The 17,324-nt window shown below is 40.0% G+C and overlaps 1 protein-coding gene across 2 annotated transcripts; it reads left to right on the top strand.

The window, feature by feature from the left end:
• The first annotated feature begins 816 nt into the window (after positions 1 to 816).
• On the top strand, positions 817 to 13,710 carry LOC128108917 (UDP-glucuronosyltransferase 2B31-like). 2 transcript variants are annotated; one of them, XM_052735920.1, is made up of 6 exons: positions 817 to 1,288; positions 3,343 to 3,491; positions 8,252 to 8,383; positions 10,435 to 10,522; positions 11,261 to 11,480; positions 13,431 to 13,710. In XM_052735920.1, exons 1-6 carry the CDS (start codon positions 817 to 819, stop codon positions 13,708 to 13,710), a joined length of 1,341 nt encoding a protein of 446 aa, XP_052591880.1. The 2 variants fall into 2 exon arrangements, with proteins under 2 accessions (XP_052591880.1, XP_052591879.1); XM_052735919.1 differs by having other exon boundaries at positions 817 to 1,540.
• Positions 13,711 to 17,324: the final 3,614 nt, after the last annotated feature.

The raw sequence follows: 17,324 nt of genomic DNA, 5'->3' as shown, positions 1-17,324 counted from the left end.
TGGCAAAGGCTGAGTCAAGTGGAAAGGGTAAAAACAAGTCCATATATCTGGGCTATTGTACTTCTACAAACTTTGTTATAGTAGTTGATCTATAATTCAGAGATTATACTATGAACCTCTGGACTATTGATGTAAAGTTGAGGAGTTATGTGATACATAATTAATACATCATACACTTTGATATGGGAAAATGTTACTGAACAGTGAGAAAAAAAATCTGACACAGAAGTGTTGCCTTTATTTCAGGTTCTATATCAATGTATACTTTTTGACAAAGTTCATTTTCTCTTTCTCTCTTCATATCTCTGTCTCTGTCTGTCTCTCCTTTCTCAACTCTCTTCTCTCTCTTCTCTCTCTCTCTCTCTCTCTCTCTCTCTCTCTCTCTCTCTCTCTCTCTCTCTCTCTCTCCCCACCTGGTTTTGATTTTTTTTCAAGACAGGGTTTCTTTGTGTATCCCTGACTGTCCTGGACCTCGCTTTGTAGATCAGGCTGGCCTTGAACTCTGAAATCTGCCTGTCTTTGCTTCCCTAGAGCAGTCCAGCAGAATGCTCATTTTCACTATTCTAATAATTTTTTTTTAATCTCTAACATATCAAAGATAAATGACTCATTTAAGGTCACTGAGAATCAGGAGTCATTTCACATGTCCACATCTGCCTCCTGATTTTTGCACTTGGCATCAAGAGGCTGTGACTATCCCACTTGTATTTGCTTTGGTGGGTACAAGTTGTACTTTAACTAAATGATAATTACTGTGTCTAGATCTACAAGAGCTGAGTAATCGCCATTTGAAAGGCAGCTCTGAACTTAACCAAGATGTCTGTGAAAATGACAGTGGCCATGCTCCTGCTCCAGCTCAGTGACTTCTTTGGATCTGGGAGTGGTGGGAAGGTGTTGGTGTGGCCAATGGAATACAGCCATTGGCTCAACTTAAAGGTAATCCTAGATGAGCTTGGGAAGAAGGGACATGAAATGACTGTTCTGATACCCTCAGCTTCCCTTTCTTATGAGGTTGACAACACATCTGCTATTGAGTTTGAGACGTACACTTCATCCTTTCCCAAGACTGATTTGGAGGAATTTTTTATGGACTCAATGAGGAAATGCATTTATGAGCTGCCAAAGCAATCATTTTGGAGATACTTTTTAATGTTGCAAGAACTTTTTTGGTTAGACTCTGAGTTTACTGAGAGAATCTGCAAAGATGTGGTTTTTAACAAGGAACTCATGACAAAACTACACAATTCAAGCTTTGATGTCATGGTAGCAGATCCCTTCATACCCTGTGGTGATCTGCTGGCTGAGCTTCTCAAGATACCACTTGTGTACAGTCTCCGCTTCTTTCCTGGATCCACATATGAAAAGTACAGTGGAGGACTCCCACTGCCTCCTTCCTATGTGCCTCCTGCTATGTCAGAATTGAGTGATCGAATGACATTCATGGAGAGGGTGCAAAATGTAATCTATGTCCTTTGTTTTGACTTTTGGTTTCAAACATTTAATGAGAAGAGGTGGAATCAGCTTTACAGTGAAGTATTAGGTAAGTAGCATGATCTGTTTTAGCTACAGCATTCTAAATTTGCTGCATCATTGAAGATGTACTTGAAAGAACAGGATAGATAATCATAAGCAAAAGGGTGAAAAATCTGTGAAATTATCTGCCAAATTGAAAACATTGTAGAAAACCCTGTGTTTCAATGGCAAATTGGAAAGCCTTGTCTTAACTTGCACAGGACAGGTTAGAATGCCAAACATTCACCAAGCAATGTTTGTGGATTTCTCTTACGAAGTACATAGGCATTTACTAGCTATTTTATCACATGTTTTAGAACAGTTTTACCTGTGGTGTTTATCATCATCATCATCACTATTATTATTATTTGAGCATTGATTGGGAAGCCATGTGTCAAGGTACACTTGTGGAATTTAGGGGACACTTTGTGGAGTCTATTCTCTCTTTACACTTTTACACACAGTCTGAGGATGGAAGTGTGCCTGCCACCTTGCATAGCCAGTGCTTTAACACATTGGGGCATCTGGCTGACCCCCAAAATGATTGTTTTAAACTCATCCAATGTCTTCTTGAGTGACAGACATGTAGCTTGAGGATCAACAATTATTTCTGCCACAGTTATCTACACAACATGGAGAACTTATCACTTCTAAGGTAATCAGTTATTTTATTTAAAATTTGAAATATTTTCTGACTTTACATAATGAATTTCTTCACAGTTGTGACATACACCATCTCTGTCTCGGACACAGCAAGTTTATGAATGCCAGATTTTAGAGAATCCATGTTCAATCACTGGGTGTTTAAAACTCTTCCCCTTTAAACCTTTAATGGCCCCAGCAAATGGCTTACCAGGTTAAGGCCCATGCTGCCAAAAACCTGAAGACCTTGACCCATTCACAGGACGTAAGGAGTGAAAGAACAAAATGTTTTCCTCCGAATGTCCTCTGAACACACACACAAAAGCAAATAAGTAAATATCTTTTAAAATCCTATAATGTTCAAATGTGGACATGGAAATTATTAGTTACAGAGATTTAGATGTTTTTTAAGGAAAAATTATAGAGAATAGACATCTCTTCCCATATTCTAAGACTTACTATCACTTATTATTTGCAAACATACTCATACATACATTCAGTCATAATTTCAGAGCAGTACCAGGACAAGGAACTCACACACAATTGAAATTCTCTTTGAGGTCAGCCAGGACTATATAGTGAGACCCTGTCTAAAAATGAAATCCTGAAATCCCCACAAATGTTTACACTGGGCATGGCAGCACACATCTGTAATCCTAGCAGTTGAGTTGAGAAAAAAAGAGGATCCGGAGTTCAAGGTCAACTTTGGCTCTATAGTGACATAGGGACCACCCTGGGCTCCATCAGACTATCTCAAAACAACACATCATAAAGTTCCCATTTCCCTTAGAGCAGCACACATCAAGGTCCCAACACTAAACAGAACAAACTAGATGAAGAAAACCAGGGGAAATGATTCCCTGAGCACGACAGGCAGGATTCATAGATAATGGAATTGATTACACTTCAATGGCATATCTAGATATTTGGTAATCATGAATTTCCAAGGTGTTACAGATGTGTTGTCTTTTCTCAAGTCTCACACACATGCACACATACACACACACACACACACACACACACACACACACACACACACACACACACAAACATATTATATCCCAGAGATATAATTATAGACAACTCTGGCTATGTCATCAAAAGTGCTTTCAGAATATTCCCTGGCATACTCATCTTCACTTGACATTTGTCACCAGTTATACCTTCCCTGTTCTTATTCCTCTTCAGGAAGACCCACCACACTCATTGAGTCGATGGGGAAGGCAGATGTATGGCTCATTCGAACCTACTGGGATTTGGAATTTCCTCACCCTCTCTTACCAAATTTTGATTTTGTTGGAGGACTCCACTGCAGACCTGCCAAGCCTCTACCAGAAGTAAATATATTCCTGTCTGCTTGCTTCTCTCTTTTCCTTACATATTTGGCAGGAGTGATTCTATTTCATTCCTTCAGAATGTTTGTGTCAAACTCAGAGTGTCACAGGAATTTAGGTGAAGAAACTGGCCAGTAGAAATGAGTGTATCTATCCCCTCACAAGAGTCTGAACTTCATTTATGGAGCCTTGTGGGACTTCTGAAGACAGGAACAGTTAGAGTCCTACTCAACACAGAGAAAACCTCAGTGATTCACACAGAACATGCAGATAAGTTACAGGGACACTTCACAGTAAAGCTCCGAGTATACAGGGAAACAAAGTGTGCACAGGCTCACCCACAAACACCAGCAATTCTGCCTTGAAGACAAACTGTGAACAAGTGACAGAACTATGGAAATGTTACAGTGAGGAAAGGCCAAGTTGCCTGGCAGTAAAAGTAAAGAGCAGAGATGGAGCATAGGTAGGGAAACAGCTCTGTAGTGAGGAAAACTCAGCTCTATCTGGTCACTAAAGCCTGCCCTTAGTTAATGACTGCAAATGAATTCTGTAAGCCATAGCTTGATATCCCTCTGAAGGTACAGAGGAAGGCATTGTGATTTTAATGTAACACTTCATGATGCGCGAAAAGTGAAAGTTTTTCTGCTCTAGTTGAAATGTCTCTGGAGACCCCTTTTATAGTTGTGTAATGACAGCAACATACAGTCTGATCTTACCCCAAAGACTACGTGTCTGTTTTTTAAAGTTAGTTAAGATGTAATTGAGAAATCCAAAAGTTGAGGGATGATTCATAAGTTCTGTGCAGGTCAGCATTGTTACAAACAACTCTGTCTTTACATTAAGGGATGGCAAGATCAGCAGGAGAGGTGGGAGGGAGGTAGACTGAGGACTTACAGGGTGTGTTGAGGCTGTCAGCTCAGTAGCAGAGAGCTGGCCCCACATGCACAGTGCAAGAGAAAGGAATAAAGAAGGAAGGAAGCAGAGGTAAAAATGCAGTTTACTCATGATAATTAGGAATAATATAATTTGTATTGAAATTATAGGAAATAGTTTTCAGTCTTAATATTTTCAACTCTTTTGATACTTTTGGGATGGAAATTATTTCTCCAAAGCACTCGCCTCTTCTCATTAGATGCTAAAATGCTGGGGATGCTGTGAATGTATTGCTCTGATTGATTGCTAAATAAAATGCTGATTGTCCAGTAGCCAGGTAGGAAGTATAGTATAGGTGGGATAAGCAGAGAAGAGAATTCTGGGAATAGGGAGGCTGAGTCAGAGGTTGCCAGCCAGACACAGAGGAAGCATGATGTGAAAGTACCAGTAAGTCACAATCCACGGGGCAACTTATAGATTGATATAAATGGGTTAATTTAAGATAAAAGAACTGGATAGCAAGGAGTCTACCATGGCCAAACAGTTTATAAGTAACGTGAGTCTCTGTGTGTTTATTTGGGTCTGAATGGCTGCGGGCCTGGGTGGAACAGGAGATAACTCCAGCTACAACTAAATTTTCTGCGCATTTGAAAGAATAGATTTGACAAAATACTTCAAGGATACAAAATGCAGGCCTGCTAGGTGCTTGGGGCTTAAAGGCATTGGCAACAAAGCCTTTGAATCTGAGTTAAATCCTGGGAATCAAATGGTGAAAGGAATAAGGTAAGTCCCACAATTTTCTTCAGATGTCATACACATAATAAATAAATGTAATGAAGTCATTAAATTATACTAATGAAAATCATTAAAATGCACATTTTAAAATGTTTTGAAAGCTCAGTGGTACTGGCACACACCTTTAATGCTAGCACTTGGGAGACAGAGGTCGGTGGATCTCTGTGAGTTTGTGACCAGCATGGTCTATAGTGTGAGTTCCAGGACAGCCAAGGTTACACAGAGAAACCCTGTCTGGAAAAACAAAACAAACAAACAACAACAAAAAAAACACTTTGTATATTCCAGAATAGCTAAGAGACAGGATTTGTAGCATTCTCAAACTAAAATTCTGAGTAATATGCAGTTGGGTGAATGTACTATTTACCTTGATTTAATGAGTATCAATTAAAAAAATCATTGGCATTTGTTTCACAATAGACTTATCAGAAACTGTACATAGAAAAGTAAGCATAGGTAATTATTATTCATAACAGTTTTGATTAAAGAAACAATAAAACGAATTTAAACAATCAAGTATTAGTTTTAAATGTATACTATATACATATATTACAATTATTGTATCAAAGAATGCTTAACTGATCTTGTCAAGTATAACATAAATTTACTTAGAAAATGTAAGGGGGAGAAGTAAATTTGACATTGTGCTATCTCTTAGGACTGAAGATTTAGATAACAGGATTTGTTTCCTAAACATATATATCCTGTTGTGGTTTTGTGTGTGTGTGTGTATTACATGAATAGAATAAAAAATAAATTAATTGCAATGTGTGTTTGTTGGAGTTAAACCCAGGGTCTTGTGCACCCTAAGCTCACAGTCGATCACTGAATGACATACCTACACTAAAACCATACATTTTTTTAAAAAAATCAGACATAGTATTGCATGGAGAGTATGAGAAAATCTTATTTTTGTTCATATACTTTTCTCAATTGAGCATTTTTATTATTCCTTTTAATTTTTTAGACTATAATTACATCACTTCTCCCTTTCCTTTCCTTCTTTCCATATTTCCTCTTTGCTCTTAAAAATTCATAGCCTCTTCTTTCATTAAATGTTGTTATTTACATATCAGTGTGTGCTCACATATGTAAATACATAAATACAACCTGCTTAGTCTGTATGTATGTTTTCAGGGCTGACCATTTGAACAAGAAGTTATGGAATGAAAAGAACTATGCAGGAAGTGAAAAATACATGAAGGATAATCAGGACCAATGTCAGCATTTGGGTAACATTAATTCAATAAGATTCTCTTAGAGCAGGGGTTCTCATACTTCCTAATGCTGCAACTCTTTAATACAGTTCCTCATGTTCTGGAGACCCCTAACCATAAAATCATTTTTGTTGCTACTTCATAACTATAATTTTGCTTCTGTTTATAAACCATAATGTAAATAATTTTGGACATATGGTTTGCCAAAAGGGCTATAATCCACAAGTGGAGAACAACTGTGTAGAGTATGGCTTCTGAAACTTGAGTGTTCATGAAATCCTATGACTAGCTGTGGAGCTCTTGGTATTTCATAGCTGCTGGGAAAGGGAGAGTCAGTTCTCTTTAATAATGTGATGCATGGCAGGTTGTCCACAAACCAAGGGAGGCCCTACCCCCAGACTAGATGGGCACCACAAACTAGACTCAATTGAGAAAGATGAGAGAAAAATAGAAAAGTTCTCAAAGTTGAGAGGAAAAGAATGGGATGGCAAAAGGAAGAATTCTCATAGGGGGGTGTTTTTGTTAAAATACTTTAAATGAAATTCTCTAATAATAAATAAAATATTGCTAAAAATTGAGGATGCAAAAAATGTACAAACACTAAATGCAGAGATAAACCAAAAGCCAAGTCCTAAACAAAATGATCTAAAATAAGAATGATATAATTTTTGTCTTAGTGTTTCTATTGCTGTGAATAGAAACCATGACCATGGCAACTCTTATAAAGGAAAGCATTTAATTGAGACTGGCCTACAGTTCAGAAGGTTAGACCATTATCATCATGGCAGGAATCATGGCACCATTCAGGCAGACAAAGTGCTAGAGAAAGAGCTGAGAGTTCTACATCTGGCATCAGGAAGAGACAGTGGCACTCAGCCTGGCTTGAGCATCTGAAACCTCAAACCCCACCTACACTGATACACTTCCTCCAACAAGGTCACACCTACTCCAACAAGGCCACACCCACTAATAGTACCACTTCCAATGGGGGCCATTTTCATTCAAACCACCACAGTTTAGCCAAGAAAAACATTTTCAAAAGTATACAATTGCTTTCTCTGCATTTTTAGTGAAACAGACAAGCATACACACCTTCCTGCCAGCAAACACATATTTATGCATTCATACATACATATACACATACTCTTGCACATGTATATACAGTAAAAGAAAGTGATCTCAAACAGGCAATGTCTTTCCAACAAAACTGACTAAGCTCTACTTAAAAACAACCACTACTGAAAAGAAAATGGAGTTTTCTATGAATGAAAAATAGATTTATGTACCATGGATTCCACTCCTGGGCATGCATATAACAAGTGATTGAAGGACCTCAAGCAGGTTTCTGTGGAAGGACAATTATAGAAGTAGCAGAAACCTAGTCAGCAATTTATAATAGAGTTTTGGTAAACAATAGAGGGTATATCAATACAGAGACCTATAACTAAGCCTTTAAATCCAGGCAAGAACCATAATGAAATCACATCAAGTAAAATATTACAAAAAATATCATAGTGGTCATCACATGTACGACATAGACTATTCAAAATCCTTGAAGCATCAAGGGAAGGTACAGCAACTAGGGACTGGGAAGGAGAAAGAGGAATTCAGAATTAATGCTACAAATCTTGTTTTTCAAGATGAAAATAAGTCAGGGCTATTTGTATGAAGAAGTACATAAATCTAACACAGAGAACTGTAACCTTATAGTTGGCTACAACTATACATCTTATATGTGGATGTGAATAGTTTTTAAGAACCCACTACTCTAATCATTTCTAATGCTGCTCAGTTTCTTCCTATGGATGTTGGTGTCAGTTTCTATGCTCATTATTTTGTGTTGCTGCTGTTTGTGATGAGCTGGTATTTCATTAACAGGAAATAGAAGACTTTGTCCAGTCTTCTGGAGAACATGGTGTTGTGGTGTTTTCCCTGGGATCCATGGTGGGTACCCTAACAGAAGAAAGGGCCAATGTGATTGCAGCGGGTCTTGCCCAGATTCCACAGAAGGTGAGATACAGTGCCTCAGTGTTGATTCCCACTAAGATGGTCACATTCTGTTCAGGTGTGATGGCAGAAACCTCCTGTGTGAAACTGAAGCTGTCCTGAGAGCTCTAGCTGATGTCTGAAGTCACCTGTGACACAGAAAGACAGGGGACAGATGCCAAATAGTAGATGGTGTTTTTGATTAATAACTTTGTTATTAACATCGTGTTCAGAAAGAAAAACAGTTAACAAGAGTTTGTGAACTTAGTGTTCGGAAGGTATCATAGGCACATACATAGAGTCTGCCTTGTCACTTCCTCCATTACCTTGGAGGAAAACTGGGGAGTACACACATTACAGTGTAATCAGACTGCTATTAAATTTTAAGAAGTAAGTGCACTGGCCCAGTAGCGATAAGCAGGCACTCAACATGGGCAGTGATGGGAGAGGAGGAACATCCTTGAAGAGCATGTTTTCCTCACCCAGAGGATCTAACTTAGTTCTGAGCTCCTATGTCTGGCAGTTCAAAGTTGCCTATAAATCCATCAGGTGAGATCCAAAGCACACTTCAGGGCTCAGATGACACCCATACATACTTCCCATACACATGAACACACACTCAGAGACACAGATACAGACACAGACACACACGCACATTCACATACACATACACACACACACATCAGAGGCAGACATAGTTCCCATACATATGAACACACACACTTCCCATACATATGAACACTAACACACACACACACACACACACACACACACACACACACACACACACACACACTTCCCATGCACATGAATACACACAGAGAGACACAGAAACACACACACAGAAATACACACACTCACACACACAGGCAGACACACATACATGCAAATGCACTAACTTACACATAAATGAAAGTAAACTCTCATTTTAAAAATGGGATCTCTGCTATTCTGGGTTGTTCACTTTTCTTTTATCTTTTTTTTTAATCAGTGGTCCTAAACTTTCCTAATGCTTTAATATATATATTTCCTCATGAGGTGGTGACCCCCAACCATAACATTATTTTTGCTGCTCCTCTATAACTATAAATTTGCTACTGTTATGATTAAATAGTATAAATATCTGATATTTCTGATGGTCTTAGGCAACATCTATAAAAAGATCATTCAATCCCCAAAGGGGTCAATACCCACGGATTGAGAACCATTGTTTGAGATGATTGTTTCTTTCCTAAGAACAGACAGAAAGAAAAAGTATGGATTTAGATAGGAGGAAACATGAAGATCTGGGATAGGGGTTATGGGTGAAGAAACCACAAGCAAGAATATGTTGCACGAAAAAAATCTGTTTTAAGTAAAAGAAAAATATAAGTTTAAAAATTGGAATTGAGGTTGTAATGTCATATTCCTTTGTAATCTTGGCCAAAAGTGATCACCCCCATTTTAAAATGGACCTATGCATGGTATATTTATGTTGTTATTCGAAAAAAGTAGGTAAGACAGGATTTACTAGCCTCAGTTTCAGCTGGGGGACTAAGCCTGTTAATTCTAAAACCAGGAGAACTTGGGAACTTGCTCTTGAAGTGACCATGTATCACACTACAAGAACCTAATCTAATAAAATACCTATGAAAAAAAAGTAATTATAAGTGAACTAAATCAAATACCACGGACAAATTTTATATATATGGAAATAAACTGCTATAAATATATATTGGAAAAACAAAACCAGATATATATTAGTAACATTGACGGATTGTTGAACTGGAATTAACATTCACACATTTCTTACCTCTTGCTTGACATTGCTGGACCTGCCTTTGTCTAAGTTGCAGTTGGTTAAATGTTAAGGTGGCATGCTGACACCTGGATAAACATGAGAATAAATGCAGGAGAGTGAAGAGTGTTGCATCCTTGCTGTAGTAGTTCTTCATGGTTCCCATCATCCATCCTCACCTACTGGCTCTTTGACATTGGGAATTTATCACCATTGATTCTTAATCTATCCAGGAGTAAGTAGCAGGGGTAACTTGACATTTGATCAGAGTAATAAGAGGCTAGCTTCATCTTAACAGGTTCTTTGGCGATTTGAAGGCAAGAAGCCAGACACCTTAGGCTCCAACACTAGGCTCTACAAATGGATCCCCCAGAATGACCTTCTCGGTAAGCATCAGGAAACACCTGAGACATGAGGAATGGCTGCTCAACACTAATGCATTTATGACAGCTGTGATCTAGTCCTGGGGAGAATGCATACAAGAACTAATGGGAATTTTCTTCCAGTAACATTTGAGATGGGAGAATCTATTTTATCTCTGCTGTATTTACCATTCAGACACATGAAGTCACTTCTTCTTTCTGTCCACCTCCTATGTCTATAACTTACATCCACCATTTCCCCTACTGTAGGGCAATTGTATATGCCAGTGGGAATGGTATTCTTTCATTAATGACTCTTCATTTACTATGCTCCTCCAAAGATCCCACAACATGAGATGGTACCCCCGTGATGAAATGTCCTCAGTCTTATTCCATCACAGTGAGCACCCAACCCCTCCTGTGTGAAGCCAACCCATCCAGAGCAGTGGCTTCACTGTTGCTTTAAGAGAACACACTCTCCTGAACCACAGACTGTGCTTTCACATGCTATTTGCTGCCCTTTTTGTCCATTGTACAAAACCATTCTGTTTTCACACTGCACCTCCTCTATGTGGCATTCACTTAATCTCTGGGGACTTGCACTGTTCCTTGCTATAAGACATGGAGGAATTCAACGCCATCCTGAAGTTATGATAATGATATCTAGAGAATATTTACCCTTTCTGTGCCTTTTCCCCCTGCCTCTCATTTTCTATCTCAGACTTATGATTAATACTTGCCTTTAATTTCTCCTCTTCCTAGGTCACCCTAAAACCAGAGCTTTTATAACTCATGGTGGCACTAATGGTATCTATGAGGCGATCTACCACGGGATCCCTGTGGTTGGCATTCCTTTGTTTGGAGACCAGTTTGATAATGTTGTTCGTATGAAGACCAAAGGAGCAGGGGTTAGACTGGACTTTCTCACAATGTCCAGTACAGATCTGGTCGATGCACTGAAGACAGTCACTGATGACCCTTCGTGAGTACAGTGATTTTGTTCAAGATGGTACTGGTCCAGATAGGTTCTCTCCAAGGTCACAGTAGGATTCATCTGATCTTTAGTCTAAGTTTGAAAACAACAACAATATAAAACTTATTCTGTCAATCAAGACTGCAAACTATCCCTGCTGATTTGCTGTACAAGGAGTTAGTTTAGAATAATTTGATGATTGAAAGGACACAATGTCTCCAAAGATGATCAAAAAAACAAATGGGATATTGAAGCTAAATTTAAAATATTTCAAATCAATGACTAAAATTTCTGAAACTCTTATTCTTTGTTTAAATAATTCTTACTCACTGACCAAAGCAGAATAATTATGCATATATTAACACATGTGTGTAGATATATATGTATAATATGTAATGACCAAATAAATGACTTACCATTTCCATCTCCTAGACATTTATAATTTTATTTTTGTCAGTGTGGAAAGTCCCCTCTTCCACATTCCACAAGTTACAGGAAGACATGTAACTTGTAATTCAGTCACTGACTCACTACAGAGTGCTGTCCTGCTAGCCAGTGGCAGGATGCATGTGTTAGCTGATGTCTCTCTATCCCCACTCACTCTCTCCATTCCTAGACTCCGGTTACCACTGTTATACTCTCTCCTTCTATGAAATCAGCTCTGCAGTTTCCACACAGTGGTGGTTGTACAGTGTTTTCATTTAGGGCCTAGTTTGTATGACTTAGTATAATATCCTGTGATTTCATCCTTATTATTATAAAGACAAGATTTCCTTCTTTATAATTGTTGAATAATATTCAACTATGTTTTCATACCACATTTTATTTCTCTATCATCCCATAATTCCACTTCCTAACTCTCATGACCAGGGCTGCAAAAAACATGGACCTTGGCCGGGCGGTGGTGGCACACGCCTTTAATCCCAGCACTCGGGAGGCAGAGCCAGGCGGATCTCTGTGAGTTCGAGGCCAGCCTGGGCTACCAAGTGAGTTCCAGGAAAAGGCGCAAAGCTACACAGAGAAACCCTGTCTCGAAAAAAAAAAAAAAAAAAAAAAAAAAAAAAAAAAAAAAAAACATGGACCTTAAGGGATCTTTTTGATAACTTGTTTACTATTTCTTTAAAAAGATTCCTAATAGCAAAACAGCTAGAACCCAGAATAACTGTTCAGGAAATCCATGCTCTTTTAGTAGCTACTGTACTGAATTAGACTCCAGCATTCACTTCTGTTAGTAATACTCATCCTCCTGCCATTGACCAGCCTGTCAGCCTGACTTTCAATTCCCAGAAGCTACATTTTAAGAGCAGAGAACTGACTCCCACAAGTTTTCCTCTGCCCTCCACACATGCTGCATGGTACACGTCACACCCTCAGGGTCCCATAGAGACACACTTAGAATGTGGAAGGGTAAAAAATAATTGACAAGTACCACATCCTCTGCATCCTTGTCATTCCTGTGCTTCTGCTGCTGTTAGAAGTACTAGGGGTTGAATTCAGACCCTGGAACATTCTAGACAAGCAAACAATGAGCTGCATCTCAGCCCTTATGTCATCTTTTGTAAAGTATGTCCCTTTCCTGCCATTTACCCATTTTTAATCATTCATAGCATTTCTATTGAGTTTACAAAGAATTTTGGCACAGTTTTTTCACAAAAGTATCAATATATCATCTTCAGACTGGGTTGAACCACCTACCTTGCAGTGTTTGAAACAGCTTACTAATTTTCCTCTGCTGGAAAGATTTACTTCCCCAAATGATTTCCCATTTCAGTTTTGGAAAGAATTTTTCAGAAAATGCCAACCTTGAGGCAAACTTTCAAACATGTCCCCCCCAAAAAAGCACACTATATCTACGGCTAATCTCAGGAATGTACTGAGTCTCGTGATGCTTTCCCTGAACCTTCCATAGGCTTCATGCACTTAAGTAAACTAATTGGTTTTCCATATTGGTATCTTTAGCTATAAGGAGAATGCCATGAGGCTATCAAGAATCCACCACGATCAGCCAGTGAAGCCCCTGGACAGAGCCGTCTTCTGGATTGAGTACGTCATGCGCCACAAAGGAGCCAAGCACCTTCGTGTGGCAGCACATGACCTCACCTGGTTCCAGTACCACTCTCTGGATGTGCTTGCATTCCTGCTGGCCTGTGTGCTGACTGTGATGCTCATCATCATGAAGTGTTGCCTCTTTTGTTGCCAGAAGTTTGCTAAAGCTGGAAAGAAGAAGAAAAGGGAGTAGCTGAAGTGGGGAGGACAGACACACAGACCTCCCCCAGTGCATCCCAGCAAGAGATGCTGTGATGGCAGGGTCCTTCATCCTGTGACGAGACAGCTTTTCTCTCCTTGACCAGTCAAATCACACTATTTACAGAGTTTTAATACACGACTATATGTTAGAAATATTTTTGGTCACAGTGCAAGAAACTAGGAAAAATTAAAGATCAAACTATATTAGTGCCTCTTAAAAAATATTTCTGCGGTGCTGGAGAAGTGGCTCCCGGGTTAAGAGTACTTTTTGTTCCTGTAGAGTATCTGAGTTTTATTTCCAACACCCACAGGTGGCTCACAACCATCAGTAACTTCAAAGTATCTGGTGCCCTCTTCTGACTCCTTCAGGCATTGCATACACGTGATATACATACACACATGCAGGCAAAAACAATCACACACATTTAATAAAAATAAGCGAATCTTTAAAGAACTGCTCTAAGTCCCATGTTACACTGCCATAATTTATCAGGCTTAATTCCAGTTCATAAGTTAATGACGGACATAAGGGCCTTCAAAAAGTCACACATAGGATCCATATTGTTTTGCAAATACTCAGCATGTGTTAGCTACACAGTTGCAGAACTATGTAGTTTTTATTTTTCCCAAACAAGATGTCAAAAGATTTATACTTTGTCATGGTTTGAATAAAAATGACCCCTATAGGCTCCTAGGGACTGGCATTATTTGAAAGGATTAGGACTTGTGGCTTTGTTAGAGTAGGGATGGCTTTGTTGCAGAAAGTGTGTCACTGAGGGGTGGGCTTTGAGGTTTCAGAAACTCTAGCTAGTCCTAGTGGCTCACTTGGCTCTTCCTGCTGACTGCCAATTCAGATGTAGAATTCACAGCTCCTTCTCTAGCCGCAGGTCTGCCTAAGCACCACCCTGCTGCCCACCATGACAATAATGGGCTAAACCCCTGAACTGTAAGCCATCCACAATTAAGGAAAGCACTTAAAGTGCTTTCCTTTGTAAGAGTTGCCATGGTCGTGGTGTCTCTTCACAGTGGCGTGGCACCGACTAAGACCCTCTTCCACTTGGTTTTGTTGAGCAAGGGTGCTGCTTTGCTTGTATTGCCCTCCAGCCTCAGCACTCGTGACTCGAAGCTGTGTTTACCTCTTTCCTGCTGGTCTTCTCACAGTTAAATGCGTTCACAAAGAGATATCGTTTCCATACCTGCTTCCAGCTATCACAGTAGACTATGTAGGGACCATGCCGATCTCAAAGGTCTGTGCTGCCACCCGGGGCCATGGTGATATCCAGGTTCAACCTGCTTCTGATGGAAATGTCTGGGTCTGTGGTCCTGCCATAGCTGAAGTCTGTGTTGATGTTCACTACCTGTGTTACCACAGGGGCCCATGAGAACCATGGGTTGAACCATGTGTTGAAGTACAGGGCCATGCTGAGCCACACTCCCCCTCACTAAAGAGCTAACCCTACCCTTCTCAGGCCCTGGGATAATAGACCCCAATGACATGGGAAAGTTGGTCCCACCCTTCACCTTGGGCGTGGCAGAGCCACTCACCTAATCGGGGTGGTCCCAGCAGTCTGGTCAGAAAAATCCAGCTACCACCCAGACACACATCCTGGGCTTTAAGTGGGCACTCCCCAACATCTACCCCAACTATGACCTGCTGGAGTATATGAAGGGACTGGTCCTACAGAACCAAAGCCACGGGATCTTCATGACTTGGGGGCAACTGTATTCTGTTAATCCATCAGAAGTACAGGACAAGGACTCAGGAGCCTTGTTTCTTCTGACAGCCCGAGCAGGGGAATAAGCAGGATTCAGAAGCATGAAATCCACAAACATTCGTTACCAAGTTAGAGTTACAATTTTCACCCATCAGGATTTAGAGATCAGAGACTTCTTTGAGTGTTCCATCATTGTCGACCAATATACAATGAAAGCCCTCAGTCCAACCAATCAGATTCATTTGTTCCTTCTATTGTTAGGAACAGTCATAATGTTTCTGGAGAACTAAAGATACCTAACGACTATTTCTGTGGTTTAGAGAAGAAGTTGGTCACCCTTTGGAAAGTTCTCAGCTCCTCTAGGACTTGGGGCCCTGAACTTTATTTCACCCTACAAGTAAAATGGAGTCTGAAGTCAAATGACTGTACTTAGGCCAAGGTGCTTTTTGCCTGCTCCCTTCAATCCAAGAGGAGTTTCAGTGAGGGTCCAATAGTGATGGTGAACCAGAAGTCAGAGGCCTTGAACCTGACCAACAACCCATTAAGCAATAAATGCTTGCAGGTAAAGCTGTGTGGAGAAAAGATTATACTGCATGCTGTGCAGCAGTTCCCAATGCCACTACAAACGAAGAGGCAGTGGAGAGGCAGGAAAGATGGAGGAGCAAAGTGTTGTTTTTTGTTTGTTTGTTTGTTTTTTCTTGTTAGCTTTTTTTGGTTGGTTTGTTTTGAATTAATATTCTTTTTTGCATTTTTATTATTTTTAATCTTATTTTTATAGTTTCTTTTTTAGTTTTCCTTTGGGGGGGAGAAATACTACACGGGTGAAAGACAGATACAAAGGGACTGGGAAATGAGTGGGATTGAGGTGCATGATGTAAAATTCCCAAAGAATCAACACAAAAGGCATGTTAATAAAAAAAATTCAAAAAATAGAAAATAAAAACCCCAAAAACCTCTTCACCTGTTTACTGTCATTATTTTCAGCCTTTAGGGATAGATATAAGGTCTCAATTACAGGTTATGGTACTATATATACTTATGGCATGCAGGCCAGGAAAACAGGTAGTCTAACTGCGGATCTTCACCTCTTCCTCCACTCCTCCAAATCCAATCTCCCAGTCTCATCCCCAGCTCTGTAACAGATCACCTGCTGCAGCCTCCCCTCCCTCCATGCTCCCATCCCAGTGAATCACAAAGATCTTCTCTAACCCTCCCCAACTCATCCCTTTATCCCCATCCCCCAACTCCAGCAGGCAGTAGAACACCTGTGGCAACCTTCTCTGCCATACCTCCCATCTCCTGTGGATCCCACAGATCTTCCCCTTCTAACCTTCCTCCCCACACTTGTTATTTTGTCAGACTCCAACCCCAGAAGGCACCCCCTGATAACCTAAGGGCTGCTTCTCCCAGGGTAACAAGTAGGCTAAAAGTGGACCCATACATCTCCTACTGCTCCTAGATCTAACACCCCTGTCTCATCCCCATCTCTGTATCAGGAAACCTGCTGTGGTCTCCCTTTTCCTTTCTGACCTCATCCCCAATGAATCAAAAAGACCTTCTCCACTCTTCTCTCCTCCAACTCATCCCACTATTCTAGCCTCCAACACCAGAAAGCATTCCTTGTGAACATACCATCTGAGAAGGCCAGGGAACAGGCAACACACAACCATTATACTCTCCAAAATTTCAGAGAGGAAACAGAAACCAAGGAACAAAACCCTCCCCTCAACAAAGACAAATCCAGAAATCAGCACATAGACCTATAATCATCCTAAACCCACCCCAAAGTCTAGATGCCAGCATCTAAACACAATCAATAACAGCCAGGACAATATATCCCCACTAGAGCCTAGCCATTGTACCATACCAGGCCCTGAATATTCCAACATAA

Source organism: Peromyscus californicus, unplaced genomic scaffold (genome assembly GCF_007827085.1).
Source record: "Peromyscus californicus insignis strain IS unplaced genomic scaffold, ASM782708v3 Scaffold_13__1_contigs__length_99412109, whole genome shotgun sequence".
Taxonomy (NCBI): Eukaryota; Metazoa; Chordata; class Mammalia; order Rodentia; family Cricetidae; genus Peromyscus; species Peromyscus californicus.
This window is presented reverse-complemented; position numbering and strand designations above follow the sequence as displayed.

Excerpts from the sequence above, each read along its gene's own strand:
- LOC128108917 (XM_052735919.1), top strand. The coding sequence starts at position 817 with ATGTCTGTGAAAATGACAGTGGCCATGCTCCTGCTCCAGCTCAGTGAC. Across the intron at positions 1,541-3,342 it reads GCTTTACAGTGAAGTATTAG|GAAGACCCACCACACTCATT; the intron begins GTAAGTAGCATG and ends ATTCCTCTTCAG. Across the intron at positions 10,523-11,260 it reads CCCCCAGAATGACCTTCTCG|GTCACCCTAAAACCAGAGCT; the intron begins GTAAGCATCAGG and ends TCCTCTTCCTAG.